Below are 20,816 nucleotides of genomic sequence, written 5' to 3'. Positions count from 1 at the left end.
AATTTTAACCGAGATTTTTAATGCGTCTTTATTAGAAGTTTTACGATCGTCGCCTAAACGTGACGTCGCCTCCTAAAGTCCCGGATGTAAATCAAAATAAAGCAGCTGGACGGAGCCTCTCCTCTCCGCTGGAGCTCCAGATGACTGAAAAGCCTCGAATTTCCTTCTCCTCAGTTGTGGACTCCGCTCGGCTTCATGTCTTTCTCCTCCTCCGCCTTCGGCTCGCAGCTCGCAGCCATCCTGGACGTGCTGGCGAAAGCTGCGGTGGCAGAAATCACGAAGCTGGTGGAGGACGGGAGCGTTTCTCTGCGGCTGGAGATGTGTCGAAGGGACGCTGAGATACAGGAGCTCCGGAGGAATCTGAAGCTGATGGAGGCTGAACTCTGCAAAGCCCAAGAAGCTGCCACGACTCGAGTGACGGAGGAGAGAGCAGCAGCCGGGAGCCCGGTCCTCCGGAGAGGTGAGCGGTGGTAAGCTGGTTCCCACATCTGAGCGTGTCACAGAGAAGTCCATCCAAAAAGTCTCAAACCCAGAGTTAGATTGCCTGTAAACAAATGTTTGTGCATGGTAGGAAATAAGTTAACATATCTGACGAATCATGATGGTCTTCTGGTCATTTTCGGCTGCATACACTGAGTTTATTAGAAATTCACATTTTTCTTATTTGATCATCAGAAAAGTAACTTCCTGTTCCTCCAGACTTGGACGTGCCCTGATAATAATAACAGCACTTGTCTTCATTCTACAAAGTGCTTCACAAAAGAATTAATAAGACAAGACTTAATCGATTAATAATAAATCAAAAACTGTGAATGAGTTAGATTTCACACAGGTATGAAAACTTTTGATAAGATATTTGAAAACTGAGTTTGGAAGGCCTGACTCTGAGAGCATGATTTAGTCATCGGTCGGGATCAGGGAGCGACCAAACTGTCACTGCCTGCTGATTTACGATGATTCACAGGCTCATATAGGGTGGGTTCTTAATACAGATATGGGTTTGGTTGTGTAAAGCTTTAAAGGTCAACAGTAAAATTTTGTAACCTATATGAAAATGAACAGGCAGCCAGTTCAGGGAGTTCTGCAAGGTGTGTCAGAAAGGTTCCAGGACTGGCGTCACAAAGGAGATACATCAAACCCAAACTACAAACTACCAGTTTTCCCCTTCAGATGATCAACCAGCATGTCTACAAAGAGATCCTGCAGCGTTTGCTTCATTCAGTGAGAAGAGGCGAGGGTTGTGGTAGGACAAGTCGTGGCTGCTTCACCATGACAACCTGCTCACAACACCCTGAGCATCCCACAGTTCATGACTGAGAAGAACATCACGGTGCTGGAGCAACCTCCCTACTCCCCCACCTGGCTTTGTGGGATTTTTTTCCTCTTCCTCAAGCTCAAGTGAATCATCAAAGGACCCGTTCTGAAGACGTGGACAACGTCAAGATGGCTGTGATGATGGAGCTGTGGAGGATCTCAGGAAGAATCCTTCCAGGAGTGCATGGCGGCGTGAAGAGAAGGCTGGGAATGTGTGTTAGACTCCAGGAGGATTACTTTGAAGGGGAAAACTTATAGTTTATAGTTTGGATTTGAAATATATCTTTTATGACACCAGTCCTGGAACTTTTCTGACACATCGTATGACTGATTGTAGCGGGATAATCCAGCAACATGTTGAACCAAGTGGAGCCGATGAAGGGAAGTCTGAGTAATACCTGATCCTCTAAAGATACACATTTTTGAACATTTTTTGTACATTTGTCTTTGGGTTGCAGACAAAAAAGAAGATCAGGACACCAGTGCCGCGTATCCTGAATCCAAAACTGCTGATTCATTCTGTGAGGCCCAAAATGAAACAGACGAGAACATCGTGCCGGTGGTTAAATACGAGCCGGCGGATGAACTTATCACCACAGAAACGACAGAGAACACGGCGACAGCAGACGTTTGCTTTGAAGCGGGAAGGCGAGACGACTCGATGTGGCCTCTTCCTGCTTGTAGTGTGTTTGAGAAAAGCTCTGTTGCCTCGCAGCAGCAAATACAGACTTTCCCTTCTCATGCTGAGCAATATTCTGCTCACAGAAACACAGAAAGTTTGTATAATTCTTCATCAACTGCAACAGAGGAAATTGCAGATAATCGCTTAAGTGTGCCGATAAAAGTAGAGGTAGAGGTTCGCCCCATGTGTATGTTAAACACTGAGTCGGTTCATAGTGAACAGTTCAGACGGGTGTCTCGTCCGGCGGTCGGTCAGGACTTGCTTTCTGCTTCTCAGCAGGCCGGATCTTCACAAACTCTGCCCCCAGCTCAGAGGTCCACAGCCGGCATGTTAACATCGAACCCTGAAGATCACATCCACAGCAGGAACAGCTTGAGAGCAAGAAGGCAAATGAACGTGTGGAGATCGAATCAGAAACTCTTCATCTGCTCAGTGTGCAACAAGGGCTTCCCCCGCCTGACTCAGCTGGAGGAGCACAAGTCCACCCACCAGCCCTTCAAACCCTTCAGGTGCCTCAAATGCGGAAAATCTTTCACCCAGAAGACCCGGCTGAAGACGCACCAGAGCGTCCACACGGGGGAGAGGCCGTTCAGCTGCAAAATCTGCGGCAAGATGTTTTCGAGGCAGGACAACTGCCTGAGACATGAGCGGTTCCACAGCGGGCTGAAGCCCTACAGCTGCCGGCAGTGCGGCAAAAGCTTCACCGTGCTGGGAAACCTCAAAATACATCAAGAGATCCACCTGCAGGGGAGATAACGCTGCAGCTGACGGGGATGCACTGCAGGAGTTTGAACATTTTGCACAAATCTTTATCTTGCCAGTGTACTTTGACAGTTTTACTGCGTTAAATGTTACCATGAAAAGTCTTTTTTATGTTTGTTTTTGGACACGTAGATGCCGACAGTGTCTTCGCCGTGGATGAGGAAAATGTGATATGTGTTATATTCATCTGTCGCTCTGTGATGCTGAAAAAGTGGACGGATTTCAAAGACTTAAATCTCTATCTTGCATCACTGAAACTATATTGTGGGTATTTTTAAACTCTGAATTCCCACAGTTCTCTCTGAAATATTAGAGAATACAAAATAAAAGCCCACAGCTCTGATCTGACGTCCGATAAACTAGACAGTTTGTGAGGTTTTCTGTCGACATTGAAACCCAATAAACATTTTCCTGGAAAAGAAGTAAACTGTTAAGAATAAAATAACCAGTATCTGACAAATAAATGCAGTTATTAAAGTTCCAAAGTTAGCAAAACAAAGCAGTTAATTTGCAGCATCGTCCACAGCGGCGTCCAGCCGGGGTTATAGGACTTCTGCAGTGGTTCTCTTTTAATGTAAAATACTGGAGATGATTCAAATGCAACAGTCTGATCAATGTCTCACACAGTCGGAATCATTTAAACTTTAAAAATCTAGTTGTGGCAACATATGAAGGGCTTATAGAAGAAATGCTGGGAATCACTGTAGTAAGATATTTTAACATTTAATAGGTGAGTTTGAGTATCTGGAGGTAATGTTACGCACATCAACAACGTCAGGTAGACTCGTAGTTACGCTGCGACTGGTCCAAACTTTACTCTTGATATCTGTAACATCACTGTGTACAGTTTGAGATGTCTGTAATCCAGTTCTGACGGACGGTTGTGCATGACGTTGCTCTAGTCGGATATAATGTCGGCAAAGAATTTGAACACCGTTAGAAAAAGAAGTAATGGAGACTGCTGCGGTGGATGAGATTGTTAGAAAATGCTGTGATATAGGAAGAATTCATCAGCGAGGAATGTGTGGAGAACGAGAGTTTGGTTCATTAGAGACGAGTGGTTAAAGTTTACAGCATATTAGGATTTTTTTGTCTTTAGGTGGACTTAAGGCTCCACAGCAAAGTCAGAACAGTAATCCATTGTATGCAGTTATAGATGCTGTGTCATAATATGTTGAAGAAGCGAGCTGCCTCCTACTTCCTGTAGCTTCTGGTGTAACTACAGATATCTGCAACGTCATTAAAGTTTGAGATATGTGGAGCGTCATCAGAATCAGAAAGGATTGATTGCCAAGTAGGTTTATCTATACAAGGAATTTGACTTGTGCATACCAGCAAACTGTGACATAAAGAATAAAAAGTGTTGTATGTGTTTAGTGTAACAAGATAACTAAGAAGCATCATTTTGACTTGTTCAGACTTAAATTAAGTATCTAAAAAGGTCAATGCAGATGTCTTGGATTGAGGGGAATTAAAGATATAGTGAATTAAAGTTATGACCAATCAGAATTAAACTGCAGATGTCTGAACAGGGAAATTAAAACTAAAACTAACTCAAATGCAGATATTCACAGTCTGAGCTGTAGATGTCTGCAGTAAGAAATCCCAAACATGTGACTGGTGACTAGTAATAAGAAGAATGTCACTGTGAGTATCTGAATGACGGATATCTGCAACACACATCCAGCCGGGCTGCTAAATGTTGAACGAGTTTGCTGTAGAATTACTGGTCTAAAACCTCCTTGTCATCATATTACCCAACCGTACCTTGTCTACCCTGTTGTTGGGGAAGCTCTGCTGTGTGTTGTGTGTCAGCCTTAAGCCTTCATTGTGTTGCTGTTTACTTGAATCCATTTTGAGTTTGGGCCCTGATTTTTGCAGCTGCTTTTACTAGTTTTCTATGTTATATTTGTTTTAGAGTATTCCTCCTTTGTGTCCTTCCACTTGATCCCTGACAGCTGTGCAGGAGTTTTTCCTTTCCTAAGAAGGTTGTGAGTCCACAATGATCTAAATTAAATACACTTTCTTTGTCAGTGTCATTATAAAAATGTGTATTTCCATTTCAAGTTTCATGAATTCATAAGTTTCATGATATCCTGTTTTAATTTGGAGAAATCAGCACTCAGACAAAAAAAATGTTGGTGGTGCATCATCATTGTCACGATCGTTCTATATGTTTCAGTGCCTTAGAGATTTCCTGGTGTCTGTTGTGGAAACCTGCCTATGACTCTTTGTACCTTTGTGCCGTTTGTCTGCACTGTGTGTTTGACTCTAATTGTCTCAACTCACAAGTGATTTACTTTAAGCTAATTAAGTAAAAACAGTCGGGTGCAGCGTTGATGATTTGTGTGTGTCACAATAAAAAAAGGTGTTCTTATGCAATAATCGATTATGTTTTATGTTTTCACTTCATTCAGATCTATTTGGAGAGATTTGTTTGAGATTTGCTGTCAAAGTTACCGATTTTTCTTGAGTGCAATAAGCCTTCAATGCTTCAACTAGAATTTTATCGAAAGGTCAAATTTCTGCTGAACCATCTCTGATTTGCCTTCGATTTTTAAAGCATAAAATATGGATTTCTAAAGATATTTAAACATTGGTGGCATGATGAGAAATGACGACGAACATTTCAGGCTTCTATCTTTGAGAAATCCTGGCATACTGCTGTTCAAACATAGCTCCAAATTTAATGGGTGAAAAACTGCTGAAAGTGGGTCAAGAATGTACTTCATATACCTCACAAGATATGATTTAAAATATATATAAAAAAAAAAAATTACATGTAAACAAATCAGAGATGGTCAAGCAGAAAGCCTCTAATGGTTTGAGTTGGAATATTATTTAATTTTACAGTCAAACATAAAAGATCAAATCACCATTTATAAAAATACCGATTTTTAGACATTTTTTAGTTTTTGCCTAATCTTACATGGCTGACGTGTAAATGAATACTATTTTCTGTGATATTACTAATTGTTATCTGTACTCTAACAAAACAGGGAAAATATGAAATAGCAGCTTTAAAAATATTAAATCCTAATTATACTAGTGCATAATTTTTCCTACAGATAATATAATTGTATTTGTAAAATAATATTTTTTTGCTCAATTACATGCAGTAACATTAGTGTAATTTTATGGGCAAATCATGTAAAAAAAAATCAAAAATCCAGTTCGGAAAAACAGATTTTTGATGTGGACATTATTTGTAATTTTGCCATAATTTTATGTAATTTTATATTTTTGCATGTAAATTAATACTTTTTTCCCTGTGATTTTACTAGTTGTTATCTGTAATATATATATATAAAAAAAGTGGAACATTTGTGAATTAACACTTAAAAATATTCAACCCTTTAAAAATACATGTTTTTTTTCTTTCAAAAAATGGCAAATATCTGTAAAATAACAATCTGGCTAACATTTAAATTACTACTTTTTTATAGAGCCTTTACAAGTTATTATCTGTAATGTAAAAAACAAAAACAGGAAAATCTATAATATTCAATTTTATTATTATTATTTATTTATTTTTTACAGTGTGCTGGTTGCTGTGGTAACGTCTAGTGCTGCAGCTAATTATTTTCTCTGATGATTAATCGGTTTGTTATTTGTTTGTTTGGTTTCTTTTTCTTAAGTTTGGTAGGAAAAAAAAAAAGCCAGAAACTGGTGACAGGTGTTATTCCCTGTTTGTCCACTGCCCTCCGTCCAGCAGGTGGCGGTAGTGCAGCTCTCAGACGGCAATCAGCCTCGTTTAAAGACCGTAGAAGAAGAAGCCTTTGTACCAATTAGCAGCTGCTAGCTGGAAGCGGCGCTTATTAAAAACATCACTCAGCTGATCAAATGGCCGCAACCTGTGAGCAGACAGCGGCTCCTGCAGCGGCCCGCGTCGCTTAACCACAGCCACCGACTTCCAGCCGCCTGCCGGGCACTTGAGCCACTTTTGTCGGCTTTAAAGTTGAGCTTTTCTCGCCACTTGTTCGGTTTGTGATCATGTCGAGCTGCGTCGCTCTGCGCGCTCAGATCGCCTCCGTGATTGACGCCTTGTCCAAAGCCGCGGCGGCACAAATCGCCAAAGTTGTGGAGGACGGGATGGTGGTGCTGCGGCTGGAGGTGTGTCAGCGGGACTCCGAGATCCAGCAGCTGAAGAGCAACATCGAGCTGCTGCACGGTGAGCTGAGGGCAGCGCAGCAGGCGGTGACCCTGCGACCCGACCACCGCGGCGGACACGGTGAGTAGGAGCCGGGCTGGACCACACCTAGACCCGGATAAAGAGCCGCGGTGACCCGGCAACACACCGGGCAGCGGCTCAGTGTCGCACCGACGTCGGACACAGCTTCTGTTATGGATAGAAATACAGACGTCTCAGTTTTCTGACACCCACAGATGAGTTTAACAAGGATTCCTAAATAACTGAATACTGTTAAATAGTTTATTGTAAGAACAGCTTCTGTGTTGCCAGGTTGTTAAAAACCCCCATTAGCACAACACTTTCCTGGGCTTTTTTTTTTTTTTTTTTTTAACATTTATTTATTTATTTTAGCTCTTAGAGTCATTAGGGAGCACCCTGTGATCATTAATAATATCTTTAATAGCATTTTAAAAAATTAAAGGGTTATAAAATGCTTTGACAGACGGAACAAAAACAAGATGTACAGAAAACCAAAATAACAGCGAAGCAGTGCAGCATTATTGTGAAATTAGGATAAAGATAAAAGGAGAACAGATAAACCATGTCCATATGAATGTCATTAAACAATTTTCTTCAGGATTAATAAAGTTCTATCTTTTATAAATTGAGTAACAAACAATTCAAACCTTCTTGAGCAATCAAAGGACGGCAACACATGAATGCAAGTCTGTAAAAATGGTTTCGAAGCAGTGAATTGGTTTAACCACCAATCTTTTGAAAAAGGCAGCAGGACACGTTGACCAAAATCTTAGAAGCAGCATTTACAGCTGCAGATTTTACATGTTAAAATCATTTAATAACATGTACGTACAGTTTGATTGTTGAGGTTTATACACTTTTTTTTATAGTAGCTGACAGCAGATGTCATAATTCATGTTAGTAGGTGAGAACTATGTGTGTTAGTGGACATTTGGCAAAAAGGGAGTTGCTTGATTTGTGGTTAGATTAAAGGTTTGTTCATGTTTGTTCGACGTGATTGTATTCCTTACATGTGTTCTTCATCTTGTGAGCTTATTAGAATTAATTTGAGTACATTTCAAATCACCTGCTTTTCTCTATGTGGGGGGCAGTATTTGATCTTAAAAGGTATATTTACATTTTTATTGGGATTTACATGAGCCCTATTAACATTGCAAACTACAGAAGGTATATGAAGAATCATATTTAACTACTGATGCAAACTTCTAAAAGGAAAGCTGCAGATTCTCCATTTATCACCGCATTAGAGGATCAGTCGTTGTGTTATGTGTGGGATGATAATCGTGGCTTTAATGTACAAAACTGACATCAAAGTTTATCGCTGTCTCTCCACAGAAAGTCGGAGTGGTGCTGGTGATGAGAGGAACCTGCTTAATAAATCTCTCAAGGGCAACCACATCCTGCCTGGAGCTGAAGTTCAGGTGAAATGTGAACCTGTGGAAGGTGGAGGTGAGGAGGCCAGAAGGCAGCCTGACAAGCCAAAAGAAGAGCTGCGTCTGTACGAAGGTACGCAGTGGAGGTCGACGACACAAAGCGAGGACGGATGCAACAACTCCAATTATTTGAATTTAGGGCAGGGCTCCCTGTCGTGTCTCCCTGAGTCTTCTTTGGACAGCGGACTGGTCGTGTCTTGCAGCAGCAGCAGCAGCAGCTCCGGTGGGTTTCATCAGAGTCCGTTCAGCCGCGGACTGCTGGGTTACAGTCAGTACCGAAGCTCGTACAACACGGTGCGGAGGCGGACTGTGAAGAGGCTGATGTTTAAGAAGGGCTTCATCTGCCCTTACTGCGGCAAATGTTTCGAGCGCGCTGGGCACCTCGAGAGACACAAGAGGATTCACACCGGTGAGAAACCGTATCGCTGCGAGATATGTGGGAGGAGGTTCAATCAGAAATGCAGCCTCAAGGAGCACATGAAGATTCACAGAAGATGTAAGTAAGAAACAGCTTTGTTCAAGTTGGTGGTTTGAATTTTTAAGCCAGTGGAGGAAAAAACCTATTAGGGAAAATGAGGAAGTTCTTCTTTTGATTTTTGACATCACCTGCCTTTACAATTTTGTCTACTGACGCTCATCAATAGGAAATTGTTGCAAAAATAACAACATTTATCCTTCTGAACTCCAAGCAGTTTCTGGGCGTTTGTTGCTCCTTTTGCATTTCTACTTAATCTGGGTTCATTTTTTCCTGCAATATTAATGCATACACCTCTAAGGAAACAGCAGAACTGTGGCTCGAAGTAGAGAGAACTCAACAATGTCCTATGCAGTGTAGCAAAGTTAAAATCACACGACTCGTTAAATAAAAAAACAAATGTTGAATTTCTCTGATTATACATTGAAAACACCTGGAATCAACATGTACACAGGTGTGTTCACAGGTGTGGCCAATGCTGGAAGAAAAAATGCTGTACTTAATGATGGATAATTTACTACTTGCATTTTTGTTTTTTAAGTTTTCATATTTGTCTCCTCTGTACAAACACAGTCTGCAGTTCAGCTGAAAAGTCCCTGAATTATTGTGAGCTGACTGTTGGTCGCAGCTGAGTCAGTAATGGCTTCAAGGTGGCGTTAAGGATCCGAAAATATTTTATTATTTACAGAATCTAGTTTAAGCAAATGTTTTTGGGAGAAATTTGAAATTAAACATGTAGAAAAATGTTATTTAAATGGTATATCATGATTTTGAGCTCAGATTTGGTGAATTTTCCCAGACTAAACGGCACATCACAGATGAGCCAAGGACAAAGACAGTTGGAAACTTGAAAATTGGAAAATTCTGTTTATATTTACAGTTTCTGACTCATTTTGTTGTGTAATTGTGTCATTTTGGCATTTTTTTTTTTTAAAAAAAAACAACAAGCCTTTGAAATTCCTTATTGGGTTTTGGGATTCAGAGAGTAAAGATAAGAATTACTTTTATTTTTTCAAAAATTGCTCAAACGGATAGTTTAGTTTTTAGTCCTGTCCTGAGGAGCTGGCTCTTCTGTGCTGAACCATGCGTTCGTGGAGCGGTTGTTTTGTCTCCTCGATGTAGAAGAGCCAGCTCCTCAGAACAGGACTCAGCAGTCCACCTGCATCTTAAGGACAAAGGACACTCATTTGAAGACAACAACGTACAGATTTTGGCCTGCAGGGAGGACAGATGGTTTGAGAGAGGGGTCAAAGAAGCCATCTATGTCAAAATGGAAAGACAATCCCTCAAACAGGTCTGAGGCATCATATCTCACCGGTTTACAGTTCAGTCCCCAGATCTCTCCCCAGGAAGCTGAAACCACATTCACACCTATAGCCACAAAAGACCCTAACGAACCCCATTGTGGCAGGGGGAGCACTAACGACTCACACAACGCGGGGGAGGAGCAACAAACCCCCGAAACTCAGGTGTTTATGGCTCCTTAAGGATAGAAGTATCTGGAAGTCCCAACTAGTCAGTCAGAACTGATGAAGCCTCTTGGATGAGAGCTGGAACGTCTTCAAGGAACTCAAGCAAGTCCAGTTGCTACGATTAATCCATGAGAGTAACCATGACCTGGATGACTGAGAATCTTCACAGACATGATAGTATAGTTGGCAATGAACTGATTAATCACTGATGTTCCACAGCAAACACATTATTACAGCTTTTATAAAACGTCTTTAATGCACGCCGGTGTGGAAAATGGCAAATGAGCCCCCAAAGTATTCTATAGGTGGAGTTTGTTCATATTGTAAAAGCTGTGATCATTCTTCCTGGCAGCAGCACAAACTGGTCTGAAAAATCTTTGCTTTGTCTTAGTTTGTGTCTGTAGAAAACACAAGATCATGTTCTGCAGCCCCTGGAAGGTCCATGTTTTTGGTTCCAGTGCAAGGATCCAGACTCAGTCCAGTTCAGTTGGACCACGCCAAACATAATCACAAACACAAGCTAATTCTTAAACATACTCCAGTGATTCAGTAACTTCACAGCCTCGGCTTCGGTCACAGAAAGACTCAGTGTTGTACTTGGCAGGTTTGGAGCGGCAATTAGATTAGATGTGCATGTAAATGTGGGTGTTGCCGCAAGAGAGTCTGCACACTCAGGCACTATTCTCCAGATAAATGTTTGAATATAAATTTGAGAATGAAGACATTCCTTCGATGTTTTTCCTGCTGAGCCAGGTCAGGCCCTCCGGCTGTGGAGCTGCTGGGGATTAAGGACCCTTCTGCAGGATTAGGGAGGTCTGCAGATTTGTGGGTGACCGATCTTAGACCCGCTTGGTATTTATATTTAACTGGACGACTGAAAGGTTAAAGACTTCCTGGGATCAGTTTTAAAGTAGTCTAGATGGAGAAAGGATGCGGAGAAGCAATAAATTTTATCTCCTAACTTGAGGGATCTGCATCTCGCTGACGCGCTGGTAGCTGGTTGTGTTTCTCGCTGTGTTATTTTTATTCTCCGTCTTGGAGTCTCGGTTCAGTTCACAGCTGGACGTCTCTGGCTGTGACATTCCTCGGTGTCACAGTGAGCAGAGAAAAACGTTGTGGTTTAGGCGGAACGACAGTCGAGAGGGGGGATGGTGATTTAAAAGTGCCCTGCTGACAGCTGAGTTTGCCCGGCTGGCTTTAGAAGAAGACTGGCCTTTTTTATCCTCTCTGCTTCCCAGAGCAGGACTCAGAGCTGCCCCTCTATAAGATCCATCTGATATGGATTTGTGCACACAACAGTGAAACTATTGGAGTATGTAAACTGTCCTCAAGACCTTCAGGTGATGCTCTAATCTTTAGTTCTGCTAATCTTAATCTTGCAGTAAGCTTCATTAAGAACCATTAGTGCAGGCCCCTAATTAAGAACATCGTCCTGTGGATGCAAATAAAGCATACTAACTTTTCCCTTAGAAAATGTTTATTCTAGTTAAGATTCTGATGCGTCACTTGTTCAATTTCGAGACCACAGTCGGCCTTAACGGCTCCCACACCCCATAAAACACAGTGAATGACTATTTAATTGTCTAAAAATGTCAAATTTTTAAATTCCTTCAGAGGATTAGACCTGTAAGGCTGCCAGCTTTTAACAAAAATATCAAGTTCAGACAAAGGACAGTGGACCAATTTCGTAGAATTCATTCTAATACAGCCCACACAGTCTAGAGTAATGTGGTGAAATGGACGTTGGTTTATTCTTTTTGCTCTGCAGCTGCGTTTTTAAGTGTCAGCAAACAGCTTGAGCTTTATCCACAATTTTTCCATCTGTGGTGTCAAATCCAAAATGCTTCCACACGCATGTCTTTCCAGATGGTTTCGTGTTAATTAAGAAGAAGAGGTAGCTGCTTTTCTCTTGGTTGTATTAGTGGAGCTTAATTTGCAGATATCCATAGGGCAGGGCTGCAGCTAATAAATGTTTTTCTACAGCAATTAATCATTAATCAATTAATCAATCTGCCAAAACCCCCACATTTTTTACTTTGTAACGTAAGACAAGGAAAAGCTGCAAATTTGTACATTTTTAAAAAACATTTTAACCAAATCTTTTGTATTTCTGATTAAATAATATTTGAAAGGATCAATTATTAAAATAATTGTAATTTATTTTGCTTAATGGACTGATCAGCCAATTATAAGTGCTTTACAACACCCTCACTGGAGCACAAGACATGAATTTCTGTTCTTGTGGATGAATTTGGACTGATTTAATATAACATTTTTTACCCAGGTTTGAAGATTTGTTTGAATTTTGACCGAGCTGGTCTTTAATTCAGGCCAGGGATGTGCCTGCACAATAAAACACTGCTTACAAATATCAGTTTCTCAATGACTTAAATTGCATTAGGTTTGTTTTTTAAGCTGTTAGTCCCGTTAAACCTGGAGTGGCTGAATAAAGAAAATCTGTTAACAGTGCTGATAAACTTGGAATAAGATGCAGGACCAGTGGTACAGACACTGATGTCAGTCTGGAGAGGTCATACGATGTTTGGGAACGGTCACGGGGACATAAACAGACTGACTGGTTCAGGAATTAATGCATAAAACTGGTATAAACTGCACAGCTGTTGCGATGGTATTAATGGGATGTTTACAGTTTTAAAGAGCCCCTTTTAGGCTTTTTAGGATTTGTTTCTTTTCTTTTTATTTGCTTGTTTGTGCATGTAAAAGGTCTGCAAACTTAAAGAGCACAAAGTCCAGGCCAAGCTATTCTCTTTCACAGCAAACAGCGCTCTGTACCTACCAACTAAAACGTCTTGTTTAAAGTCCAGGTTTTCCTTCTGTTACTTATTTATGTCACCATGTGACACAGTGGGGTCATTCCATCCTAATTATTGAAATTTTTTCTACTCGACCATCTTCGATTTGCCTGAAATACCAAATGTTGATATTTCTAAAGACATTTTTGGAATTTTAGCATAATATATCAAATACTTAAGAGATAAAAGGGTTGTTTTCTAAACTATATGTAGTTGCATATCATGATAATATAAAACAAAACACTAGGGCTGGTCTGAATAGCATTTTCTGGTTTCTGGGATTTTTGGGCCCCTTTAATGACGAATAGCCGAATATTGTGGCGGGCGAATATTCGGATATCTGGATACCACCACAACGACCGATTATTCGGCTATTCGGGTCCAGCCCTGCAAAACACATAGAATACTCTTTAATGTTATTTTCATTAACCTTCCATAAGTGATTGAGCAGTTTCTGTAAATTACATGGATTTAACTGCCTTTGAATCGCTCATGGATGTATGCATAAAATCATGCAAAATATCAAAACTAATTAGCGTCGACACGCGTTTGGTAAAAATTATATCATCAGCAGATTGTGTTGTGCTGTGAAGTTGCAAAGCAGAATTTCAGACCCGTTGTCACCTGGAACACACAAACCTCGTCATTTGTTGCTGCTTCTCTGTCTTATGTATATTCTTCTGGTGCAGTTTTGATTTAAAATGTTCCTTTACATCAAACACACCAGCAGCTGCCAACATGATGCCTAACACACAGACTATGGAGTGTTCTTTTTTTGCCAGTATGATGATGCAACTGAACATGGCTTGTTGTTAATGTTCTATTACATGTTTCTACCATTTATAGCTCCTACAGATTTTCTATGAATTTTACAGGTTTATTAATGCCTCTTACACCCCAAACATAAGAGTCTGAACCTATAAATGAGCACAATATGGGCTTTCATAGATTGTTTAAATGTCATAGACTTGTCTAAATGTCTATCTTTCTGCCGAAACAGATCTTCAGTCGACACCAGTTGAGTTCGAGGTGGGCGAACAGAAGCAGACTCCTGAGGCGAAACCATGTGTCGAGATGCATCATCCCGAAGGAGAGAGTCAGGCTGGAGAAGTCCTATGTAAGAACGAGGACATTCTGCCAACACCTGTACAGGTAAAATCTGAGCCCATGGAGGAGAAAATAACACAACCACTGTTTCACGAGCAGACAAGGGAAGGATCTGAGAACCTCAGTGAGAATTTCACAGCGTTTGAGAGAGACGGCCAGCAGTGGATGTCCAGATTACAAAACAACCCGGAGTTGGACAGCACAGAGTTTCTTAGCAGCTCATCGCAGAACATGACATCCTACCCGGGGATGGCTCAGTTACTGCAACCACCAGTCGAGGCTTCCTGCAGCACCTTCTCTTTCCCAGGGAAACCATTTGGGGAAAACAAAAACCGCATGATCTCCCAGACACTTTACGGATCCTCAGACACACTTATGATGTCAAGCGAAGCAGGTTTGCACAATATGGCAGAGGCCTCGATGAATCACCACCGACAGAGGAGACCCAGGTCCTTTCAGGTGATCAAACCAAAGAAGTGCTTTGCCTGTTCGTACTGTGGCAAGATCTTTGAGCGAGCTGGCCACCTCGAAAGACACTTACGAATACACACCGGTGAGAAACCGTACGGCTGCCACATCTGCGGGAGGTGTTTCAACCAGAAGAGCAGCCTCAAGGGCCACATGAAGACGCACAGAAATGGTAGGAGACGAACAGTGTCACCCCCAGAAGTAACCTGTTTACTGTTATTTGATTTTCTGATAACTCATTTTTTTAAAATAGAATACCAGAAAAAGTACCTGTCACATGACATACCCAAAGCCAAGTATGACTCAAACAAACTTGCACAAAATAGCAAAATGCACATCGTCATCTGTGTTAGATTAGCATCACAAAAGGCCAATAAAACCAGCAGATCTTTACATTTGAGTTGCTGGGAACAGTCAATATTATGTCTCCCAAAATTACACGCAGGTGTACAGTGGTAATAAAGAAAAGGAATATTTTGTATTGTCATTATTAGGGACGTACCGATCAATGTTTTCAACTTTTTGTTTTGCTGACACAATCTAAATCATTCATTAATTAGTACCAATAAAAGTAGTGTTGTATATTAGCTGTAATACCTGGTTGTGCCACCAGGACACTGTTCATACTGTTTAATACTTTAGCAGCCAGAGGAGGCTGGTACTTCTGTGTTGTCAGGCAGGAGTTTAGCTAGTAAAGGAGCAACATGTCTTCTGTGAGGCTTAATGACCTCCAGAGAGCTCAAAGCATTAAATCGAGCCGTGATAACGTGGAATAGGGAAGTTATTTCTCAGCCGCATTTGAAACAGCAACCATGTGACTTGTTGTATTTGTCCGTGTGACAATTGATGTAAACAAAGAATTAGACTCGGCTTGCTGCTTATACCAGTCTACTGCCACAATGGCTCTGATCTCTTGCAATCAGGTTCAGGATTTCCCTAATTAATATTATTGCTTTAACATGCATTATACATCACTGGATGCTCTGCACAATCTTGGGTATGATGAATACTGTGTGCTTTGGCTCTCTACATCACTTTTGTGGGTATGTCTGAAGGAAAGCAGGAGGAACATTAACATGAAAGTAGCCTACGTCTTAATGATAGAACCCCGTCACTTTAACAGACTGATGAAGCAGTAATGTTGCATATCCCAGGTCTGAAAAGGGCTTAAATGCAGTTAGTCTATTGACACTATTTGCTCATTGAATTCTGTTGTCTTTTTCTCTGTAAAGGGGAGAACCCAGATCTACTGGAGGCGAATCAGCTGATGTTTACGATGCCTGAGAATCTGGTGGAACCCAAGAATGGAGTGATAGCTTTAGAGGAGCAGTTACCAGGTCCTGTGTGCAGCGAGGCAGCTGGAGATGAAACCGTGACGGTAAAGCTGGAGCCAAACAGGGACGATCTCCAGATTCTGGGTCAGGTAGGGACTGAAAGTGGATCAGGAGCACCGGACCAGAGTCAGCTGTGGACGTCTGGGATCGAAAAGAGGAGCGATTCCCCCGAAGAAACTGTCTGTGTACTTTTACAAGATGTCAAGTATCACCTCAGTCCTGCTGCTGGAGCCAGTGATCAACAAGGACACACATCACCGGTCAAAGACGCACCATTTCAAGACAACAAAGAAAAGGAAAACATCATGCACAATGATCAGTATTCAGTCATGGAAATGCAGCCAGGAAGCTCTGATTTAATATTAGCAGCTGATCAGCACACTACACATGAGGTGTCTGTGAATGATTACAGCACGATGAACGACGGGACTCAAGAGGGAGGCTTCTTTGAATTTACAATGACCGCCTCGGGCGATCATGAGGACGGCTGTGTCGGGGACGCCGCCAGACAAAATAGCTTTATATGCGCGAGTTGTGGGCAAAGCTTTGATAGTTTCAATATGTTTCAGAGGCACCAGTGTGAGCAAATCACAGAGCAATCCTTCTGCTGCGAGATATGTGGTAAGACTTTCAATCAGATGACCATCCTGAAACTGCACCTTAAACTGCACGTGGAGAAAAATCATTTGTAATGTCCGCAACAGGGAAAACACACAATTATCAGTCAAACTGCAAGATGCACAAGATTATTTTCTCTTAACATCCTCAGAAGTTCTCGACATTCGCCAAAACTTTCAATGGCTAAAGCTGAGGAGCTAAATGTTTTGTTTTCCATTTCTAATAATGACTAATTGTGTTGTTGTTGTTTTTTGCTGAGACAAAACGACTGACCTGTCTGACTTGTGCCACAGTTCTAAGCTCTTGGCGTAGATGTTCTCCTGCCACTTTAGCCTCCTCCATCTGTCACTTACCAGAGAAGCAAAGCTATGACACGACTGAGCTTTGTTGGCAGAGACAGCGAACACAATTGCCGCTGCTGGCTCGGCTTTTGAGTGACTTCGACAATAATTTAATTACTATATTGAGAAACCAAAAACGGTCGAGTGTTTTATATTCAGAGTGGTCACTCACACTGGTCACTAGTTTCACATTATTTAAGTTATTTTAATGATTGTCAAGCGAATGTTGTCGGACATATGACGTGTCGCACACAACTCCTATTTGCACGCTATTTTTTGAAATCATAGGTTTATTTTGTGCGAATTCACAGTACGAGTTAATTTAAATGTACCCCAGTCCAACACGTCCTGTGAGTCATGTGATTTAGTCATGTGACATTGTAGATATTGTACGATTTATAGTTCCCGTCTGCTCTGTGTGAACACGTGTACACCGCGTGCAGTTCAGCCGAAAAGTCCCTACGTTTCCTGTTTCATGACTGTTGGTTTTGAGTCCCTAATGGCTTCTCGGGAGCTCAACATTTTAGTTTTTGCGTTATCTGGTTAGAGCAAAAAGTTTATTTTTGGCAAATGTTAAATGAGATGTGTAGAATGTAGTGATTTTGTTAAAGAAAGTCATAGTTTAAATTTTAGATGGTTAAGCTTCCCAATGAAAAAGCAGATCAGACATGATTAGTTCAAGGACTGTCGTACAGCTGGCTTTGTTTTCGCAATTTCTAGCTCTGATGAATTATCATTTTTGCGGATTTGTTTTCTTCCCTTTTTGTTTTAAAGACAACACTCCCTTTAAACAGCAGATTTTGGGGTTTAGAGGGTTAAAAATTGTCCTTTACATTCCATGTAATGCGCTCTAACCGACTCTCCTGATTGGAAATAGATCAACATACTCATTATCATTACATTTACACAGTTTATTTTAAATAACAGGCTGATCAATGAAATAATCAGCTCATGACCAATGATGCTTATTTTTGCTGAATTCATACAAACACATGCAAAATGCATGGATGCAGCATATTGAGTAGAGATTTGAAGTCAAACTGATTTAACCTTATCCTCATTTACTGTGCCTCAAGTTACCATTGCCTTCAAAGCTGCATGTGAACTTGTCTTGATGATGTTCGTACAATATTCTGTCAGTTTGATCTTCAAGAGTGAGACGTAAAGCACATGCTGTGATGTTTGGGTCGAGCCAAGGTTTGAAATAAATCTGACTTTTCACAAATCAAACACAGCGAATGAAGAATATGTGAGAAACTTTACTGTAGAGTCATTAAATACCTCATTGATACCACACGGTTATCAAGAATTTGGGAAAGTCAAAGAATTTGGAGCTTCTCTGTGGTTCTGTTTTTAGTTTTTTGGATCTATTTTTTTATGAGTTGAGATCACACGGACGCAGTCAGAGGCAGCGTCGAGCATTTCAAACCGTAAAATGAAAAGAAACCATCTGGTTGGGTAAATCAAGTGTCCCGAATGAACAGTGCAGTTTTTCCGATGGCTGGACTTGAAGAAGGGTCCGTCAAAACAGCACCAGCTCAGAAGGAGCAGCGTATTACACATGAGGTGTCATGGGCAGGAATCATGACTCAGAACCCTTATTATTGTGTGAGTGCCTACATTTTTCACATGGGAACGAAATCCCTAAACCTGCCACTGTAGTCTTATTGCCTTTAAAAAGTTTCACAAGTCATAAATTCTTGCTTTTCTTAATTTATAGTGGATTCACTCACCTTTAATTCAGTGGCTTGTTACACAAGCTCACCGGTCAATAGCTGTCCGTCTGATACCCAACAGTTGTAGCATGATTCACGGTTATCACACGACCTTCACAATCATCTTTGTGCGGGAGGTTAAATGACGTTTGAAAAGATGAATATATATATATTGGGAGTAAAATCAGATTTTCTTCATTTTTGTATTTTCGACAAAAATAAAACCTAAGTTTATTGAATTATGGATGCTGGCCTTGTGGTTATTCCAGTATTACTGACTGTATGTAAATAACTATTGAAACTTTCCTGTACTGCTTCCTCCCCCCGTCCTCTCACTTTCCTTTTCTTCCAGGATTTCCACATTCATTGAAAAGCTGTAAAATATGATAACCTAAGAGGATCTAACATGGTTCATTGAGGAACTAGATTAAATATCTACAGTCATGTCATAGATGGGATCTCCAGGGTAAAGTAAAACAACAGTACTAGCTTTAGAGGTTATAACTGACTTTTTAAAATCACAACTGAACTGGATAGGTTACAAAAACACACCGTAGACTCATTTGGAAGTTATTTACTGAGAGAAGTAGAGCCATATTCTCATAGACTTCTACACATCTGAACTTCTTTTTCAACCAGAGGAGTCGCCCCCTGCTGGTCGTTTACAAGAATACAAGTTTAGGCTACTTTCTTGTTGACTTTGCTTTTCACACCCAAAGTCTACATCCGTCTTTCGTATCCAGTGTGTTTCTGTTTTAGATAGTTTGATTCACAGAGATGAGGTTTTATCAGTGACCACAGAGGAAACAGAATCGGTTTTGTCTACTGCAGAAGGGGTTAAATAGGCTAGTTGTACTAAGATTGCATTCTTGGCGTGGATGAATGCTGTGTAGGGTATTAAAAAAAACGAGTTTCTGTTTCTTATGACTTCATTAATTTATATGCACTATTGCATGTTATTAATTTGTTGACTGTCTTTTGTGCAGTTTGTTAGATAAATTTGTATTTTATGAAATATTGTGGGGTCTTAACAATATTTAATTGAATCGGGTAAATTTGAATGTTATATAATATTGTATGGTCTTAATATTGAATTTTGTAAGGTAAATTGGTATTTTATATAATGCTATGGGGTCTTGGCAATATTTATCTTTAGTCTGCTGCTTTATACAACACTGTAGGGTTTTAGCCGTAATACTTAACAATATATTTTGTGTAGCATAGTTGAGTCTGAACAATATTTAATTTAATCAGAAAAAAATGCATATAATATTGTAGGTTAACAATATTTAATTTAGTTAAGTAAATTTGTATTTTAATAACATTACAGGGTCTTAATATTTAATTTAGTCACGTAAATTTGTATTTTATATAATATTGTAGGGTCTTGACAGTCACATCTAATTTGCTCAAATTTGATTGTTATGCAATACTGAAGAGCTTCAGCTGTAATATTTGATTTACTCAAATTCTATATATTCTATTGTAGGGTTGTTACCGTAATATATAAATTAATCTGCCTTATTTACACAGTTATTAATATTGCATGGTCCTAACATTAATGTTTAAACATGTTAGTAACATTTTTGACAGCAGTGTGCTACATAAATAACTTAAAGTGACTAAACTAGTAATAAATAAATAAATAAATAACACACTAGGACTATCTTCTAAATTTGTATTTTGCAAGAAATTTGTGTTTTCAATCCTCCATTTATTTAGAGTATTTGTAGATTTTGGCCTCCAACACAACCACCTGATTTTAATTTGCACAAAATCTCAACTTATTTTGTGTGTTTATTTATTACTGTGCAGATTCCTGACAGAAGCAAAGGTAAGGCACTTGTAATAACAGTTGCCCATCGCGATGGGCAACTACAGAGTAATCGTGCCCATGTGCCCATGTGTTTTTTTGTGTTTGTTTTTTTCTGTTAACAGTCTAGCGCTTTAATTCAATTCAATTCAATTCAATTTTATTTGTATAGCGCATATTTACAACAAGTCATCTCATAGCGCTTCACAAAGGCAGAGACAGAAACACCCAACAATCCAAAACATCTGGATTCCCTTTAAGCTTCAGCAGTCCACAACAGTGGGAAGGAACCGAAAAC

The 20,816-nt window shown here is 40.3% G+C and overlaps 1 protein-coding gene across 1 annotated transcript; it reads left to right on the top strand.

Annotated features, from left to right (window-relative positions):
• Window positions 1-191: 191 nt before the first annotated feature.
• Window positions 192-17,009, top strand: LOC103367104 (uncharacterized). Its single transcript, XM_008295025.1, has 7 exons — window positions 192-460; window positions 1,773-2,739; window positions 4,941-5,017; window positions 6,696-6,989; window positions 8,265-8,858; window positions 14,123-14,869; window positions 15,930-17,009. Exons 1-7 carry the CDS (start codon window positions 196-198, stop codon window positions 16,721-16,723), a joined length of 3,738 nt encoding a protein of 1,245 aa, XP_008293247.1. The 5' UTR covers window positions 192-195; the 3' UTR covers window positions 16,724-17,009.
• The last annotated feature ends 3,807 nt before the right edge of the window (window positions 17,010-20,816 follow it).

This window comes from Stegastes partitus, unplaced genomic scaffold (genome assembly GCF_000690725.1).
Source record: "Stegastes partitus isolate 25-593 unplaced genomic scaffold, Stegastes_partitus-1.0.2 Scaffold1015, whole genome shotgun sequence".
Lineage (NCBI taxonomy): Eukaryota > Metazoa > Chordata > Actinopteri > Pomacentridae > Stegastes > Stegastes partitus.
The sequence above is the reverse complement of the archived record's forward strand: the minus strand, read 5'-3'. Positions and strand labels throughout refer to the sequence as shown.